This window comes from Salminus brasiliensis, chromosome 24, assembly GCF_030463535.1.
Source record: "Salminus brasiliensis chromosome 24, fSalBra1.hap2, whole genome shotgun sequence".
Classification (NCBI taxonomy): domain Eukaryota; kingdom Metazoa; phylum Chordata; class Actinopteri; order Characiformes; family Bryconidae; genus Salminus; species Salminus brasiliensis.
Window position 1 is genome coordinate 5,142,709 of NC_132901.1, and position 19,006 is coordinate 5,161,714.

The 19,006-nt window shown below is 41.8% G+C and overlaps 1 protein-coding gene across 4 annotated transcripts in view; it reads left to right on the plus strand.

The window, feature by feature from the left end:
- npy1r (neuropeptide Y receptor Y1) overlaps positions 1 to 19,006 on the plus strand; it is a 43,995-nt gene that overhangs the window by 6,095 nt on the left and 18,894 nt on the right. Inside the window, exons 2-3 of one of the 4 annotated variants that reach the window (XM_072669589.1) lie at positions 7,342 to 7,412; positions 8,877 to 12,042. In XM_072669589.1, the coding sequence (XP_072525690.1) occupies positions 11,320 to 12,042 (723 nt within the window). In that variant the 5' untranslated portion in view covers positions 7,342 to 7,412; positions 8,877 to 11,319. The remainder of the gene's footprint in view (positions 1 to 7,341; positions 7,413 to 8,876; positions 12,043 to 19,006) is intronic. The other 3 variants (XM_072669593.1, XM_072669590.1, XM_072669591.1) reach the window with 3 other exon arrangements.

Consider the following 19,006-nt stretch of genomic DNA (forward strand, 5'->3'; position numbering starts at 1 on the left):
CTATATAGAACTATCTACAAAAAATGTATCTCATCTAATGCAAATAATCCTTTAACTTGGCAACAAATCATTTTAGCATTAAAAGGGTTATTTGAATTGGTATAGTTATATATGGAACCGTTGCCTTTAGCACAGAACCCTTAAAGAACCCCTTGATTATAGAGTGTAATTCTGTGCTGTTGGTTCTGGATCTGGAGTATCTAGTCCTGTTCTCTAAGGTTTATAGTTTAGTTTTGTACTGTAGGTTCTAATCCTGTTCTGTATTGTCTGATATGTTTCTGTGGTGTCCTTCCTGTTTCTGTATCGCTTCATTTCGTTTGGTAATTTGAGTTCATAACAACAGAGGGGGAAAATTCCTCGAGGGTCAGTTACTCATAAAAAAAAAAAAAAGCCTTGTGAGATTTATTGCTGCATGATGTTAGCATTTTATAGCTCTGATGTCTGGACAGTTATGTCGCCTGGACAGAGACTGGCACAGCCGTGGAGTTTGCAGGGAATAATCTTCAGAAGTGAGACATTTTCTTCTAGCAAATCAATATGCTCCCACAGGCACCATCAGGCAGGATTTACTGCTGAATTTCTTCATGTGCAGCGCACACAGCTAATCACAATCCCTGCGTTCAATACAATTATGCAGGGAAACTCTGCTGAAAGCAGACTACACTTAAGAACCCACAACAGCTGGTTTTATCAACACCACCATCAGACAGAAAGGTCTCAGCAGGCAGGAGCACTTGAAGGACTGAATTGTATTAACCCAATCAGACTAGCTGTCCCAGTGGGACAGAATCTTCAGAAGAGAGTAAAGCAGGGGAGATGCAGTTCTTTTCCCACGAAACAGTGAACTAATAGCAAGCACCGGTTTATCAATGTTGACTATTTCTTTTCCTTATCAGGCTAAAGTGTGTACCTATTGGGGTTGTCTATGGAGTAATATTTCATTTTCTAGTGTAAAGAGTGTTAGGTGAGGTGATTTATGGACTGCTGTCTCATACTTCCATGTATACAAGTATTTATCTTGGGTATTTATTGACCACTAACAAATATTACAATGTATAGGTTTGATTATTGGGATTGATTATGGACTGAAATGGTCATATTCTAGCCTACAGGAGTGTTTAAGATTGTTCGTGAAAAATATCTTCTATTCTAGTCTACAGTAGTGTTTATTAAGACTGTATGTGAAATATATCTTCTATTCTAGTCTACAGGAGTGTTTATTAAGATTGTATGTGAAAAATATCTTCTATTCTAGTCTACAGTAGTGTTTATTAAGACTGTATGTGAAATATATCTTCTATTCTAGTCTACAGGAGTGTTTATTAAGATTGTATGTGAAAAATATCTTCTATTCTAGTCTACAGGAGTGTTTATTAAGATTGTATGTGAAAAATATCTTCTATTCTAGTCTACAGGAGTGTTTATTAAGATTGTTTATGAAAAATATCTTCTATTGTAGTCTACAGGAGTGTTTATTAAGATTGTTTATGAAAAATATCTTCTATTCTAGTCTACAGAAGTGTTTATTAAGATTGTTTTGGACTATTTCTCATGTGTAGGTGTGCTTATTGGGGTGTATTATGATCAAACTATATCTCCTATCTCTTCAAGTGTTTATTATGGTTGTTTATTGACTACTGTCTCCTATTTCATGTACATTTATTGAGGTTGTTGATGAAACATATCTCATATTGTAGTCTATAGTAGTGTTATCAAGGTTGTTTATGTAATATATCTCCTATTCTAGTTTATTATGATTGTTTATGGACTACTATCTACTATGTCCTACGTAAAGGTGTGCTTATTAAGGTGGATTGTGAAAAAACACCCCTATCCTATCTAAGGGTACATATTTTTTATTATGTTTCTTTTATTGACTACTGTCAATACTGTGCTTATTGGGGTTGATTATCGACTTAAAACACCTACTTTCATGTATAGGAGTGTTTATCAAGGTTGTTTATGGAATATATATCATTTTGTAGTCTATAACAGTGTGTTTACTAAGGTTGATAGACTAATATCTCATGTTTTTATGTATAAGTGTGGTTATTGCAATTGATTATGGACTAATGTCTTATAATCCAGTGTATGGGAGTGTTTATAGAGGTTGTTTATGGACGATATCTCCATTCTACTGTATAGGTGTGCTTACTGAGTTTGTTTGTCGACTAATATCTTGTATTGCAGTGCATGTTAGTGTTTACAGAGGTTGCTTATGGACTATTATCTCCCATTACCATGTACAGAAGTGTCTATTGGGTTGGTTTATGGACTAATATTTTATTTCCGTATATATTTCATATGTCCATGTATACATGTGCTTATTGGGTTTGGTAATGGACTAATGTCTTTTATTTCAGTGTATATGAGTGTTTATAGAGGTTATAGGGTTTAGGAGTGTGTACTTAGTGCAACTGAGGATGTGTTGAATCTGTTCATATACAGTACTCAGCGTTACTATCACAAATGAAAAAACAACAGCGAAAAAGCCTTAATGAAGGTCTGAGAGGGTTAATGTTAAATGAAGACAGATTAAAGGTGTTGCAGTGTTTAGTTTGTAGTTTCCAGACTAATCTAAAGTGGCTCTATCTCTGCCTTTATCTTTACCATCTTTGTAATTGCACGCAAAAAAGGAATATGACTTGATGATCTCACTTCATTGTCATGACAACAGCATTAACATCTCCCCTTGGTGCCGTTAAAGACGATTAAAGCGCTCTGTTGGTGGTTTGTCAGTCGGGTCAAATGTCTAATGATTTGCCGGAATGATCCGCAGTGATATTGCCTGGGCGGCTGTTGGGCGTCAAATGTGGTCTGCAGCGGTCAGAGAATAACCGCTGGCCTACTTGGAGGTCAGAGAAGCGATCATTCATTTTAGACACAGCCAACACCGAGGTGAGAGAGAAAGAAGAAAGGAGAGGCACATGTAGGCCTGTCACAATAGGTTTTCGGATGAAATAATTGCAGTAATCGATATTATTGTCATTTTAGGATCATCTAATGCCTCTGATACAATGCTAATATGATGGTATCATCATGTAATTACACCTTGTAAAGAGCAATGAACTATTAATTGATAATACTATTTTTTTGGCAAATTGTGCTGCGGTGTATTTATGCGTTAGGTAATCCTAAATGCTTAAATTTAGAACCAGGTGCGGCACATCAGCTGTACATGATCAGTACATGGTTAGAGAGGATTTTGGAGGAGCCTGTGTTATTTAAACCCTAGACGTTTAAGCTATGTTCAGACTGCCAGCCCAAATTAAATATCCAGATTGATTTTTGGTAGTCTGGACAGCAAAAAGCCACATGAAATCTGATTTTTGCTAATCGGATCCAAACCACATTTGTAGGTGGTTTGAAATGTGATTAGAAACAGATTTGTACAGATGTGCCTCCGTCTGGACGCTCTGGGCGCTCAAATCACATTTCCCTGCGTCGTTTTTTAGCGCTCGCAATGCGACAAACAAAAACGGAGTGACGGAAGTGTGGGGATCCAATTTGATGTCTGGACATGCAAATCTGATCTGATCACTTGTTGATAACACTGAGATCGGTCATCTCACCAGATCTGATTTGAGAAACAAATCCGATTTGCCTGCAGTCTGAACACAGCCTTAGTTTGGTTTGCTCTCGATTGTTGAAGTGAGTGGGTTCACCATGGCCAGATCCAAAGAGCTCTCTGAGGCCTTCAGAATGAAGGTTGTAGATGCAGATGAGTCTAGGAAGGGATTTAATAAGATCTCAGAACAATTAGAAGTCAGACGTTCCACTGTCAGCTAAATCAGTTCAACTCAAGAGCAGACCGCAGTCCTAAAATGCTAAAATGTTTAAACTAGAGATGGAAGGATTGATGAATATGTAACAATAATTTAGCCAATCCTTGGTCAGACCATTGGATACATTTTGTATGCGTTCCTAATGGCTTCGGCACTCTATACGACTTTGTTCCTTCCTCAGCTTTCCTCTCTCTTCGCGTTCTCATTGGCTGGAGCGCGACGCCGCACTTACTGCCACACATAACGTGGTCGTGACTCGTCGGCTAACGAAAAATCAGAGCTAAACTCATGTAGTGTGAACTCGTCATTATTCAACAGTCCAATGGCAATGTGGACCTTGCACAAGGCTGCAGAAATCCGTTGAAGCCAGTGTTTGAATCCGCTCCAAATGCTGAATGCTGCCAGAGTACAGTACATCACTCAGCCCAGAACTGAGTATCAGAACAGCAGAAGTAGCAAACACTGCTATCAGCACTCCAACATTTACAGACTCTCACATCTGGGGCTCAGAGTTCGAGGGCTTTTTTATAAGTTGTGCTGTTTTTTATGTTTGTATATTGTCCGATACATTAGAAAAACAGTATGACAGAGAGAGGAACTTAAAGAAAGAAGAGAAAGAGAGAAGGGAAAAGGGAAAGACATGAGACAGAGGTAGAGACTGAGGTAGCGATAGAGGTAGAGAGAAAAAGGAAGAAAAAAAAAGCAACAGAAAGAAACCGAGAGGAGGAATAAGAGCGAGAGAAGAGGGAGGGGCAGGTTGCGACATTGTGAAATTTTTCCTTGCTTGTGACACAACAAACAAACTATTTTTGGCAGCACTTGTTATTCTCCAATCCAGTCTTCATCTGATACAGTATACATCAAAAACTGACTGACTCACTGACTGGAAAATAAATTACTGTTTCCCCCCCCCCTTCCTTTCCACACACCAATTAAGCCTGGTCTTAGAACCAAGCAGTGCATCCTTCGGAAAATAGGATTGAAGTTTGTTAATTGGGGCCTCCGTCTGGCTAATTCAGCAACACACATACACACCCCTACACGTACAGAAACACACAAACAGCTGTTGACTTGCCGCATATCTCGGCATGACCCACATAATTAATAATGAAATAAAAATATGTGGCTCTGAAGAACAAACAGTGGAGGTAGTGAAGAGCAATATTAGCCATAAAAATTCACCATATGTTAAATGGCTATCTGTAGATACCTAATAAAATACAGCAAACACTGCCTCTGTTTTCGTGTATTAGTAATAAAAGCTGGAGAACGGCCTGTCAGTCCCTGTCTGCCTGTCAGGTTTATGACTGTCTCGCGCAGTTGTGTTTGAAAAGACGACCTGGAGAGATAACGCTGTACAGGATAGTGTGATACGAGAGGCGATTTAGGCCTTGCAAAAACCTAAAATCAATGTATTATTCCACAAGACTCGCTCCAACATGGCATTTAACAGGTCCGCCTCGAACGCCTTCCTGTTCCCTTAACAGCCCTCCGCCTTTAAGGTCACTTTGTAGAAGGCTACTGTCGAGGGAATAGTATGTGGAAAGTGAGTGAGTGAGCGAGCCAGGCCAAAGAGAGGCAGCATTTGTGTGTCTGAACTGAGCGGCGCTATATTGGACTTATTTGTGGATATGAAAAATTGGTTCCCGGAGGAAAGAGGGAGTGTAAATGTTGTCAACGCTGGATTGGAGTTTGTTCAGATTATTAAAGGTGGAATCGGCAAAAAACGTACAGTGGCCGCCGCAGGGCTGAGGCTCCTAGTGTACTAATCAGGGCCCGATTTGAGGGGGGATGCAAGGGCAGGCAGTTTGACCAAAACCATCCCTCTTGTGAAATGGCCTTCGCTTCTTTATATCCCCATTGCATGAATGTGCAATCATTTAGGGCTGTGTATTGGCAAGAACCTGCGATATTTTGATATATTACAATTCTTCAAATCACATTTTAGGTATAAAATAGTATAAAAATATATCACTGTATGTATAAAATCTGAGTTGCTGTCTAGCAGTCGGGTTTAAACACAATACAGATTCTTCGACCCTTATATGTAAATTATTCATTGAGAATTGATAACAGTATTGCTTACTAGATATAGCAGGATTTTTATTGATATTATTTTATATCTCCAATATTAGCACTTTTATTTCTGAAAGTCACAATGCGATCCATATGCCAATCCAGGCATATTTAATCCCAGTCCAGTTCTGAGTCTTTGTTTTAAGCTCAAGGCACCATTAACAGACATTATTGCCCAGCCGGCAGCAGCAGTGCGAACGTTCTCAGAAGGTCAATAAAAGAGTTGAGAGTCTGCAGTGTGGAGCTATATAATATCTGAACCTTTACAAAAGCATCATTGATATGTCTGTTTTACCAGCTACTAGCTTAAGGCCTCGTCCTGATCATTCTAATCTGTGGCCATATGTGCATGTAATGTCCCAAAACAAAAGAACTGGCAACTGTTGGACTTTGAACCAGGACAGTAACTAGGAAAACTCCACACACACATTATTATTATTATTATTATTATTATGACCTCCGGCTTAATTTTACAGCATGATATTGCACTTTCACTTTTGCATTTTACAGTTAACAACATTATTATTATTATTACTTTAAGTAATTTGATTTATTTCCTTTTTCCTTACATTTTATAGATCTTACATCTTTTGGATGTAAGCAGGCAGTTGTCAAGGCTTTTCACAGCTAGGTGTATCGTGTATGTGGCAAACTTGGATTGTTTTTTTTTTTTATTAAAAGGGGCTGATAGAAAATGCATTATTAAGTGAGATTTCAAATTTGTATTTTTTACACTGTATTTCTTAGGCTAATTCTTCTAAAACTCAGCTTTAAGCACACCTTTGGCAAACCCTGCCTGCTGGAATCTAAACCAATACAGCAAGAACGATATGCAGATTGTTATCTAAATGGAGTTACACACATGGACAAAATTGTTGGTACCCCTCGGTTAATGAAAGAAAAACCAACAATGGTCACAGAAATAACTTGAATCTGACAAAAGTAAAAAATAAATAAAAATGCTATTAAAATTGACCAATGAAAATCGTACACTGATTTTGAACCATGCTTCAACAGAATTATTAAAAAAAAATAAACTCTGAAACAGGTCTGGACAGAAATGATGGTACCCTTAACTTAATATTTCATTGCACAACTTTTTGAGGCAATCACTGCAATCAAAGGATTCCTGTAACTTTTAATGAGATTCCTTCACCTCTCAGGTATTTTGGCCCTCTCCTCATGAGCAAACTGCTCCAGTTGTCTCAGGTTTGAAGGGTTCCTTTTCCAGACGGCACATTTCAGCTCCTTCCAAAGATGCTCAATAAGATTTAGGTCAGAGCTCATTGAAGGCCACTTTAGAATAGTCCAGTGTTTTCCTCTTAGCCATTCTTGGGTGATTTTAGCTGTGTTTTGGGTCATTATCCTTTTGCAAGACCCATGACCTGCAACTGAGACCAATCTTTCTGACACTGGGCAGCACATTTCTCTCTAGAATCTCTTGGTAGTCTTGAGATTTCATTAATTGTACCCTCCCCAGATTCAAGACACCCTGTGCAAGATGCAGCAAAGCAGCCCCAGAACATAACAGAGCCTCCTCCATGTTTCACAGTAGGGACAGTTTTTTTTTTCTTGATATGCTTCATTTTTCCGTTTGTGAACATAGAGCTGATATGCCTTGGCAAAAAGTTCCAAACTGCTTTCAAAAAAAGTGCATTACCATTGCCGGGTTTATAGATGAATAAAATATTTTAAAAATGTAATCTCTACCTTGTTTACTTGTCTATGACAAGTATGTCCAACCCTCCCTGTCACCTCCCTTTTAACCCTGTCCGAACTCCAGCCCAAAACTCCTCTGAGTTCTTTCCCTCTCTTACAGTCAGTGGGGGGGCTGTCTGCTAAATGCCTTAAATGGGAGTTATGAATGGGTGGGTTAATGGGCAGTACTGGGAGAAAAGGTGTGTGTGTGTGTGGGGGGGGGGGTTGTTGACAAATTCAGATTAGTTCCAGTCAATTAAGAACTACTTGTAATTTTTTACAGTGATAGGACCAACGCTTAATGGCGTAGACGCTTCATCACAGTCTGACGATCTGTATGTCTAGACATCATTCTGAAGAATTGCAGGCTTTACAAAGAAATGTATGTTGTGAATGTTCGGTGTGTCGAGCTGCGTCTTGTATTGTGAAGTTGTGGCCAAAACCCAGCCGAAATAATGAGACTTTTGCGCTTTTGCAGGACAGCAAATCATCCTGCCAGCTGCACCATGTCCTGATTGAGTGGCTACGCGCATGAAATGAAGAAATTATTAGAATGGGACTGAGTCACAGTCACTCAGACAGGCAGAGACCGACAGACAGACAGAGAGAGAGAGAGAGAGAGAGAGAGAGAGAGAGAATAAAGTGATGGAATTAGGGACTAAAAAAAAAAGGTGTCCCTGTCACTTCGGTTACCTTGACAACCCGATTATACTCCCTGACACACAACCCATCCTTGACTTGCCTTGTCAGTTCCACCGGGAGTGAAGATGACATCACTGTAAATGAACTAATAAAGTAAAGCGTAATGAATCAGAATATAACATAATTAACTGCTTAATCTCTCTCTCATACACACACACACACTCGGGCACACACATGCATTAAGCGGCTGTCCCGGCTGGGAGAGATGGCACGTTATTAATGTAGGTAATATTGTGTGACCTGTGGCACGGAGATTTGTGCTTCATAAATGAGATTATTAAATGTGTATATGAGAAGATTTGCAACACGAGGAGACTGAGGGGACGGAGTAGAGGCCAGAGAAGAATGATCTGGGGGCCAGACTGATATGGCCATGCTTTCTCGTTAGACGGAGGAGTTCGTGATTCAACTCATGCTTTGATGGAGATTAGTAAATAAGAAGCTAAACCTGGATGAAGCTGATACACTAAACAGTGTTATGTTGGTAGCCATAAAATTCATGCATTTTGCCAAGCATTTATACACACCCTGGCTCGTGTTATGTATCATATATGTAGCGTTTCTACAAGCTTTGCTTACTGTTTGAGAGTAATTTTCTCTCATTCTTCCCCGCAGATTTGCTTCAGGTAGTTCTGGTAGGTTGGATGACAGTTTGACCTTCTGCTTGGTATATTGTCTTGCTGAAAGGTAAGGTGTTTCACCAGACTGAAGCAGGTTGACTTGCACCTCCTTGCATCTCCCTCTATTTTGCACCACATTGCTTCAATGTAAAGATGGCCGATCTCTGCTGAGAAAAATCATTTTCACAACATGATGCTGCCACCACCATACTGTTGAGGAATGAGCAGTGTTAAACGTTTGCGCTACATTATGAAAACTCTCACTGTAATGCTTTTTGGTAAACCTAAGGTGCTTTACATCTTTTTTTTTACCTCCAGGAATGGCTCTTTATACCCTTCCATACAGTTCAGTTGAATGCGGAGTCACTGAGCCACTGAACTCTGCAGCTTCTTTAGAGTGATTGTTGGCCTCTTTGTTGATCCATCACAGGATTTTGAGGGTTTAAGTGTTTTGAGGGATGGACAGTAGAAATACGGCAGTGCCTGGACGGTGTGACGTAGCTTCCTTTTCCTCATAATGCAATAACATCGCTACCTCAGTGATAACACACAGGCTAGCAGCCTTGTTCAGCTGACGTTACCTTGCATAGCATTTTGAATTATGCATGATTCCAAAAAAACTCACTGTGCTAGCAAACATATTTGTTTATATAAATCTTCTAAATTGTTATACCATCAAATACCATGATATGACTTTAGAGAGAGCAACATCATAGCAAGCAGTTAGCTTTAGCTAGGTTAGCAATGGCTGCTGCTAAGCAAACCAGTTGTGACTATCTATCACAAACATTCACAAACAGGACAAAACAATACTGACCTATTTCTGAAACAGCAAAATAAGTCAGTAAGAAATAGAGCAACATCCTCATCCCTTTTCATGCCTTTTAACGTTCAGAGGTATCTTCACCATCCAAACACCTCACCATTGTCTTTGCCTGTGATCTGCAAACTGTCAGGAAACATTTGCTGAATTTTACAAACAATTTATTGAATTGAAATCATATACAGCACCTTCGAGGATATATTTTATCCAAACATTTCTGAGCCAACTATACCCTGATTAGAAAAACACCAGCTTCTCAAACATGGCCTCCAGTACAAGGGTTGACTACTTATGCAAACAATATCACACAGAACATTTTCCTTCCAAAATCAAATATTACTTTATTTCATTTTGAGGATCAGTCTTCTGAAATAAATATGGGAGCAGACAATAGTGAAGTGCAATTTGTTGCTTTTAAGAAAATGGAAGGCTTTTCTATGTGCTGCTAATAATTCATGAATACATTCTGATTATGCATTCCACTCCTATAAATAACAAATTGCACTTCTTTATAATGCAGAACACTCTCATTTTAGAGTCGAATTTAAGCAAATGAGACAAATGCAACTAATTGCAATTAAGCGATTAAGTAGTTCCCCTTTAAAAGTATTGGGTTGACAAGGCTAAGTCAGTAAATAGGTGATGATAGATGTACATCTAAATGAATTAACATTAGTAACTCTTGGTTTGAGCCCTGGGTTTCACTATTTAAGGCTGTGTTTGTAAACCAACATGAAGACCTGAGCGTTTTCAACAATTTGGGATATCACACACATATACAATCCACTAGACATTGGTCAACAGGTCGGCCACAGAAACGCTGTCAGAGCTGTGAAGAACAATCCAAAAACAGCAGTCAGTGACAACAAGACAGGGGTGAAGGGACCACAGTCTGCTCAAAGAACACTTTGAGAGTAGAAATGTAGAGAAAGGCCAGACTGGAGGTTGCAAAGATGAGCCACAAACATTCTGAAATGTTTCGTAGACTCATCTGTCAAACATGGTGGAGGATGTGCCATGGTTTGGGCTTGCATGGTTGCTTCTAAAATGGGGCCACTAATCTTTATTGATTAGTAATTCATGATGGTAGCAGCAGAATGAATTCAGAAGTCTACAGAAATACTGTACCGCAAGACAGTGACCCATTGTTCTTTATATGTCATTTATTTCTAATTGTATTCATATTTAATTAAATATTTAACCACAGTCAATTGCAATGAATCTTGCATTTCTCTTGTTTGTTCAAATTTGACACTAACAAGACATCTAATATAATTTCAGATATATTGATAGAATAATGTGTTTTCCACTAACCTGAAAATGCTGCATATGGATATAAAGTTATGGATCAATCAATCCAACTTTATTTACGTAGCACTTTTCAAACAAATCAAATGAAATTAATTTAAAGGTGAAATGTTGATATAATAAACTGGAGTTTTTTGTAATTATTCTTTTTTTTCGTCTAGCAGTGCCTGGAGACACATGTTTGGTGTCATGATCTTCACAAGGCCGTTTGTCAGAGGGAAGAAGTCTGCAATGTCCTGACAAAACCTGGCAATGACCTGACATAACCCCACCCATTCCGTCACAGCACCAAAAAGAAGGGAAGAAGATGCCGAACTCTGCCCCCTTGCCTCCTGTCCCACCTCTCGCTATCCTGAACTGCTCGTTGTCCGCCAACTGTTCCCTCGGCAACCTCTCCGCCATTGTCCATGCTGACGAATGCCATGGCAACCAGTCGCTCTTCGTCATCATGGCCATCGCCTACAGTGCTGTGGCCTTTCTGGGCGTGGTGGGCAACCTGGCCCTCATCCTGGTCATCGCCCGCCAGCGGGAGCTCCACAACGTCACCAACGTCCTGATCGCCAACCTGTCCTTGTCCGACCTGCTGATGGCAGTCATGTGCTTGCCGTTCACCTTCGTCTACACCTTTATGGACCACTGGGTGTTCGGCGCCATCATGTGCAAGCTCAACAGCCTGGTGCAGTGCTGCTCCGTCTCCGTCTCCATCTTCTCGCTGGTGCTGATCGCTGTCGAGCGCCACCAGCTCATCCTGCACCCCCGTGGGTGGCGCCCCAGCCTGTCTCAGGCTTGGCTGGGGGTCGCCTTCACCTGGACCCTGGCCCTGCTGACGGCCACGCCCTTCCTGCTGTTCTCCGTGGTGACTGACGCACCCCTCCGGCAGCTACCCTCTATCTTCCAGGAGCACTACCGTGGCAAAGTGGTGTGCGTAGAGGAGTGGCCGTCCCGCGAGTTCAAGCTCACCTATACCTCCGCCATGCTGCTGCTGCAGTACCTCGTGCCTCTTGGCTTCATATTCATCTGTTACCTGAAGGTAAGAATCGGTAGTGATAGACTGTATAGTGTTGTAAATACAATATGAATGCTATATGTGCTCTCAAGATTTTGATCAAACACAATCATAACACTCTTGTTACAAAGAGACTGTAAGCTTTCATTTTCCTCTCTAAAGTACATTCCTCACTACTGCAAGGTGTATCCGTTTATGGTGCATTATCTGCCACAGATTGTGAAAATGTCAAAAAACAAAACAAAAACCCTTAACCTTACAAACAGGGATGTCTCAGACTTAATATAGTCAATACCACATCTGTTAACCCCTTCAAATATATGCTTATTTCTGAGCCTTAACCACTATTGTACAGCGCATAATAATTATTCAGTATCTAGTAATTATTCAAAAAGTAGTAATCATTCAGTTATATCTACTAATTATTCAATTCAAGTAGAAATTATACAGTCTCTACAAATTGTTCAGCATTTATTTACAATTCAGTATTAATTATTCAGTGCCCACTAATTATTTAATAAGTGCAAACTGTACAGTACCCACGAATTATTCAGCATCTATGAATAATTTAGTACTTACTATTCAGTATCAGCACATACTAATTATTCAGAATCAGCTATGAAACCAAAATGTAGCTTGCCCAAGTATGTGCCCATTTAGGGTTGAATGACTTATAAATTATTCCTGGGTCTGGTCGGGACATTCAGCACCGATACTGTCTATTTAAACATTGTTCTGTGATATTGCAAAATTGGTAAATGAGCAAGACAACACTAAAGTGATTCAAAGTAATTAAGACATTGCAGTCAACACATTTGATACATTCACATAAGCAAGATTTAACAGCTTTTTATATGAAATTATACTTTTTATATGAAATGATTATGTTTAAGTAAAAGCATACCTTTTTACATAATTTTATGTAATTTTACAAAAAGATTGTCCAATCCACTGATTTTATAGTTTTAGTTTAGAAGCGATATGTAGTAGTTTGATTATATCATATGATACATTGTCTATGTTTTGATTGGTTGTGCTATTCTGGCCAGGTTTCAAGATGAGTTTACAATACAGTCATCATTTGTTTTACCATAGAAATGTATACCACTAAATAATTTTATATATATTTTCTGATAGCTAGTTATCTTGCTTGTTCCAGGCTGGTAATAGTCTAGTTTAGCTATTGTTAGCCATGAACTAAAAACTTTACATGGCTTTTTTTATAATCCTGAAATGATGGAGGCCAATGTGGCACAAACAATTTGCAACAACAGATATTTTTATATTCAGCAAGCTGTTGCTTAATTGTGTTTTTCACAGTGTATTTCTGCATAGTCCCGTTTGTCTTTTTTTAAAATATGAAAATAAAGAAAGCTGACATGAGTAGATGCGCTCAAACATTTGACTGGCGCATAAAGAGGCAGTCAAGGGAACTGCCACTGGCCGCATTCTTAAGTTGAAGGGATAAGACTTTACAGGTCACCCTCCTTTTGCGCTACGAGCTACTGATTCAGTCAGACATCTTCACAATAACATAGCAAGTGGAGTGGTTTGCGCGCTCCTCAATGGATTCTCCCAGGAAGCCGGTCCCTTCCCCGCGCAAACCGACAGCACTGTGATGCGTACAGCTTCAGACAGGGATTGGGGAATTGGAGACAAGTGGAAAAAGTAAAAAAAGAAAGGCGCCGAAAAGGATCATTTCTAGACTGTTTAGAAGGGTATCTGGGGTCAGGAGTAAAACCACTAGAAAGGCAGCCCACCGACTCCAAAAGACTGACATGATGAGCTGAAGAATGTATCATTTCTGAAATGCAATATTAGCTTTCGCTGCCGTATGCAAATCAGCTCAATTTCATTTGGTGCTATGGGCGTCCTGAATGAAGTCAAATGAGCTTCTAGGGATGTGTGTGTGGGTGCATTTCATTACTTGAAGACGAATAGAATATATAGACTAACAGTTCAGTGAGATTGGATGCAGCTTAACGCTGCAACTTAATGCGTTTCTCAGATAGTTATCTGACATTGTCCACTGAATAATGACCTTGTAAAGTCAGCCAGCATCTGATAGAGCTCACCATACTGGTTAGCCTGTTAGCCCAGTATACACTGGGATTTAATCTGATCATTAAAAGTACACGTCCAAATGTTTGTAGACACCTCTTTTTTTATAATGAAGATGTTCAGCTATATGTTGCACCCATTGCTGATACAGATAATAGGACTCTCATAATAGGAAGCAGATAAACAAGAACCTATGGACACCATGTCTAATGCCTGGCATGGGCTAGACGGGTAAAAAGCCCCCCCCCCCCCCCCCCCCCCACCCCAACACTCAGCTGTGGAGCAGTGAAACTGTGTTCTCCAGAATGATGGTTGGTGCTCCATCCAATATTTTCGGGATGAGTTGGAGATGAGGTGGGGTGGTGATCATCCAACATCCTGACCTCACTAATGCTCTTGTAGCTGCATACAATCAAGTCCTAACAGCAATGTGCCATAATCTAGTAGAAAACCTGCCCTGGACAGTAAAAGCATTTACTCAACAGCAGGATAAGCTGTTTTTTATACCCTTGATTTCAGGAAAACAACAGTAAATGAGCAGGTGTCCCAATACTTTTGTCCATTTAGTGTGAATTGAGGTCACCTTAGGGTTGGGCAGTTACCACTTTTTGTGGGCTAAACCCCACAGCACAGACGTTTAGAGGATCAGGCCTTATATCTGAGAGCAATGGGCAGTGTTTTCCACTGTTTTCAGCCACATTTCATCCAGGTTTGCTTGCTCTCCCTTTTAACCCAACTGTGGTGGGCTTGTTTTTTTTCCCACCTGGTTTTCAGAGCATGATCATCACCAATCAGTGAGCTCTCACAGCGCCCCCCGCACTGTGACTCTCATAAATGCACATGGGGCAATGAGCTTATTTAGCCGTGTACGAAATGTGACGCATCAGACACATCCTTCTTTTGAGATACCGTCAAGATTTTAAAATCTTAGCATCGTACCGCCCAAGCCACATAGATGAGCTAATGGAAATAACATTCAGGCTAGCACAAAATAACTAATGAGAAGATTAGATAAGTATGCAAACCACTGCTAATGATGACATTTTGATTAATATGCGACAAGAATTAGGTTAATTTAACGACTGCAATGCACTGCAGAGTTCTTGTTCTCTTTCCATGGTCCAAAAGAAACTACATTACTTGGTAGGAAAAGTATTTACTGTGATCCGGCCTTGTTCAACAAATGTTCTTAAGAAGAGAAGTCTTCTTTAAACCCACTTACGCATTTTTATGGAGCTAGTTGGGACTTTGGGATCCGAGCTGAGCTGTAAACAGTTCTGCAGTTACTTAAGACTTAAGACTTAAGGAAGTTCTTCTCTGCACCTTTTCTGAAGAACACTTCATAACACATCATAAAACCAGAGTTATGCCTGTCCTCAATTTGCTTATTGCTTTATTTTGACAGGTCGTCGTGCAGTTCAGCATTTTTCCAAGTTGAGACACAGCTAATTCGAGCAAATGATCAAGCTCTTTATGACTGGGACGAGGTGTGTCAGAGCAAGGCTAACACCTGTCCCTCGGGACTACAGTCGCCCATCCCTGATCTACAAGCTGATATTAGGAGGTCTGAAGGCACATCCCGTAACTGGATGCACACACTATTCTTCTTCAGTTAGTTCTTGAGAAGAAGCCAAAGTCTACGGCAGATTCATGACTTTTTTAAACCGCAGGGTTGTTCACAGCTCTGCTCTTATAATGATGAATCCTATTGAACGAATCCCAAATAAGAAAACACGGGTGGAATGTCTTTTAAGAATGACATCAACCCCCCCAAAAAAATGTGCTTGTTTGAAAACCTCTGAAGCAATTTACATGATAAGAAGCCGTATGTATTAATCAGCAGCTCAGAATTGGCCATTTATTTGCCTCTATCCCGTGCTTTATTTTGTTGAGTTCCCCCCAACACTGTGGTCCTCCTCATCACACCTCCCGTCACTCTCGCATTTCCATCCCAATTTATTCATGTATTCATTCCGTTCACCAAAGCACACGCCTGCGCACCATTCCAGCGAGCATCTCGCTCAGCGTTCGGCAAAAAAGGTAACCGCTTCTCGCTTTATCTCGGCTTGACTTCTGTCAGCCCCGACATGGAAGGCGGCTCTACGGTTCTTCCGCTGGAAGAAGTAGCGCCGTCTATGGGCCGTACAGCTCCAAATCAATTTGCATGTCATGAATACACTTCAAAAATGAAGGGGGTAAACGTCGGCCTTTTGATGTCAGACGGCATCTGTGGAAGTTCTCCGGACGCGCAAACCCAAATCTCTGCCCTCCGGGCCTCCTGGAGAGATTGACGTGGAGCGTGTTTCCGTAGCTCTGCTCTTATTATGGTGAATCCCATTCTTCTCAGAAACTGAACAAACACTGGCAAATTTCACAATCTTACGTGGGTTTTAACGTGGGGAGGCGAAAGTGTTATTACAATATGCTGTTACCAAACAATAGCTCCACCAGTTCGTACAGAAGTCCCTGTAGCTACTGAGTAACTACATGCACATGCAGAACCCAGAAGCTCATGTCCACAGAGAAGCGCAAACTGTGGCCTCCCTCGCTATTAGGCACTCGTGCAGAGTATGAGGTCACACCGCCCAGCACTAGCATGAAGGTGGGCTCTGCGGCTCAGTAGTGAGCGAACTAGAAGGATGTAGGTAGGAGGTGTGGATGGAGGCGGCGCAGCAGTGAGGATTTGGAGATGGGTTAGATTGGAGTGTTTTACGCTCAGTAAAGCCCATTTCTGGGTGCTGTGCTCAGGTTAGCCGAGGACTCTTGTCAGTGTGTGTGTTGGGGGGGGGGGGTCTGCTCTCAGGGGGCAAGTAATGAGCTGAGGTTTTTCAGAAGTGCGTTAACATGCATTTCCCTTTGTCTCTCTCTCTCTCTCTCTCTCTCTCTCTTTTCTGTCCTTTGTCTCTCGCTCTCTCTCTCTTTCTCCGGTTGTCTTTGTTTCTCCTTCCCATTTCATTTGCACTCCTCCCTCCCTCTGTCTCTCCTTCTCTCTCTCTCTTTCTCTTCAGCACTCCTCCTCCCTCCCTCTGTCTCTCCTTCTCTCTCTCTTTCTCTTTAGCACTCCTCCTCCCTCCCTCTGTCTCTCCTTCTCTCTCTCTTTCTCTTTAGCACTCCTCCTCCCTCCCTCTGTCTCTCCTTCTCTCTCTCTTTCTCTTTAGCACTCCTCCTCCCTCCCTCTGTCTCTCCTTCTCTCTCTCTCTTCTCTTTAGCACTCCTCCTCCCTCCCTCTGTCTCTCCTTCTCTCTCTCTTTCTCTTAGCACTCCTCCTCCCTCCCTCTGTCTCCTCCTTCTCTCTCTCTTTCTCTTTAGCACTCCTCCTCCCTCCCTCTGTCTCTCCTTCTCTCTCTCTTTCTCTTTAGCACTCCTCCTCCCTCCCTCTGTCTCTCCTTCTCTCTCTCTTTCTCTTTAGCACTCCTCCTCCCTCCCTCTTTCTCTCCTCTCTCTCTCTCTCTTTCTCTTTAGCACTCCCTCCTCCCTCACTCTGTCTCTCCTTCTCTCTCTCTTTCTCTTTAGCACTCCTCCTCCCTCCCTCTGTCTCTCTTCTCTCTCTCTTTCTCTTTAGCACTCCTCCTCCCTCCCTCTGTCTCTCCTTCTCTCTCTCTTTCTCTTCAGCACTCCTCCTCCCTCCCTCTGTCTCTCCTTCTCTCTCTCTCTTTCTCTTCAGCACTCCTCCTCCCTCCCTCTGTCTCTCCTCTCCCCTTCTCTTCAGCACTCCTCCTCCCTCCCTCCCTCTTTCTCCCCTTCTCTCTCTCTTCTCTTTAGCACTCCTCCTCCCTCCCTCTGTCTCTCCTTCTCTCTCTCTCTTTCTCTTCAGCACTCCTCCTCCCTCCCTCCCTCTTTCTCCCCTTCTCTCTCTCTTTCTCTTTAGCACTCCTCCTCCCTCCCTCTGTCTCTCCTTCTCTCTCTCTCTTTCTCTTTAGCACTCCTCTCCCTCCCCTCTGTCTCTCCTTCTCTCTCTCTTTCTCTTTAGCACTCCTCCTCCCTCCCTCTGTCTCTCCTTCTCTCTCTCTTCTCTTCAGCACTCCTCTCCCTCCCTCCCTCTTTCTCCTCTTCTCTCTCTCTTTCTATTTAGCACTCCTCCTCCCTCCCTCTGTCTCTCCTTCTCTCTCTCTCTTTCTCTTTAGCACTCCTCCTCCCTCTGTCTCTCCTTCTCTCTCTCTCTTCTCTTCAGCACTCCTCCTCCCTCTGTCTCTCCTTCTCTCTCTCTCTTTCTCTTCAGCACTCCTCCTCCTCTGTCTCTCCTTCTCTCTCTCTCTTTCTCTTTAGCACTCCTCCTCCCTCCCTCTGTCTCTCCTTCTCTCTCTCTCTTTCTCTTAGCACTCCTCCTCCCTCCTCTGTCTCTCCTTCTCTCTCTCTTTCTCTTTAGCACTCCTCCTCCCTCCTCTGTCTCTCCTTCTCTCTCTCTCTTTCTCTTCAGCACTCCTCCTCCCTCTGTCTCTCCTTCTCTCTCTCTCTTTCTCTTCAGCACTCCTCCTCCCTCTGTCTCTCCTTCTCTCTCTCTCTTTCTCTTTAGCACTCCTCCTCCCCCTCTGTCTCTCCTTCTCTCTCTCTTTCTCTTTAGCACTCCTCCTCCCTCCCTCTGTCTCTCCTTCTCTCTCTCTTTCTCTTTAGCACTCCTCTCCCTCACTCTTTCTCCTCTTCTCTCTCTCTTTCTCTTTAGCACTCCTCCTCCCTCCCTCTGTCTCTCCTTCTCTCTCTCTCTTTCTCTTTAGCACTCCTCCTCCCTCCCTCTGTCTCTCCTTCTCTCTCTCTCTTTCTCTTTAGCACTCCTCCTCCCTCCTCTGTCTCTCCTTCTCTCTCTCTTTCTCTTTAGCACTCCTCCTCCCTCCTCTGTCTCTCCTTCTCTCTCTCTTTCTCTTTAGCACTCCTCGCTCCCTCCCTCTGTCTCTCCTACTCTCTCTCTTTCTCTTTAGCACTCCCCCCCAGT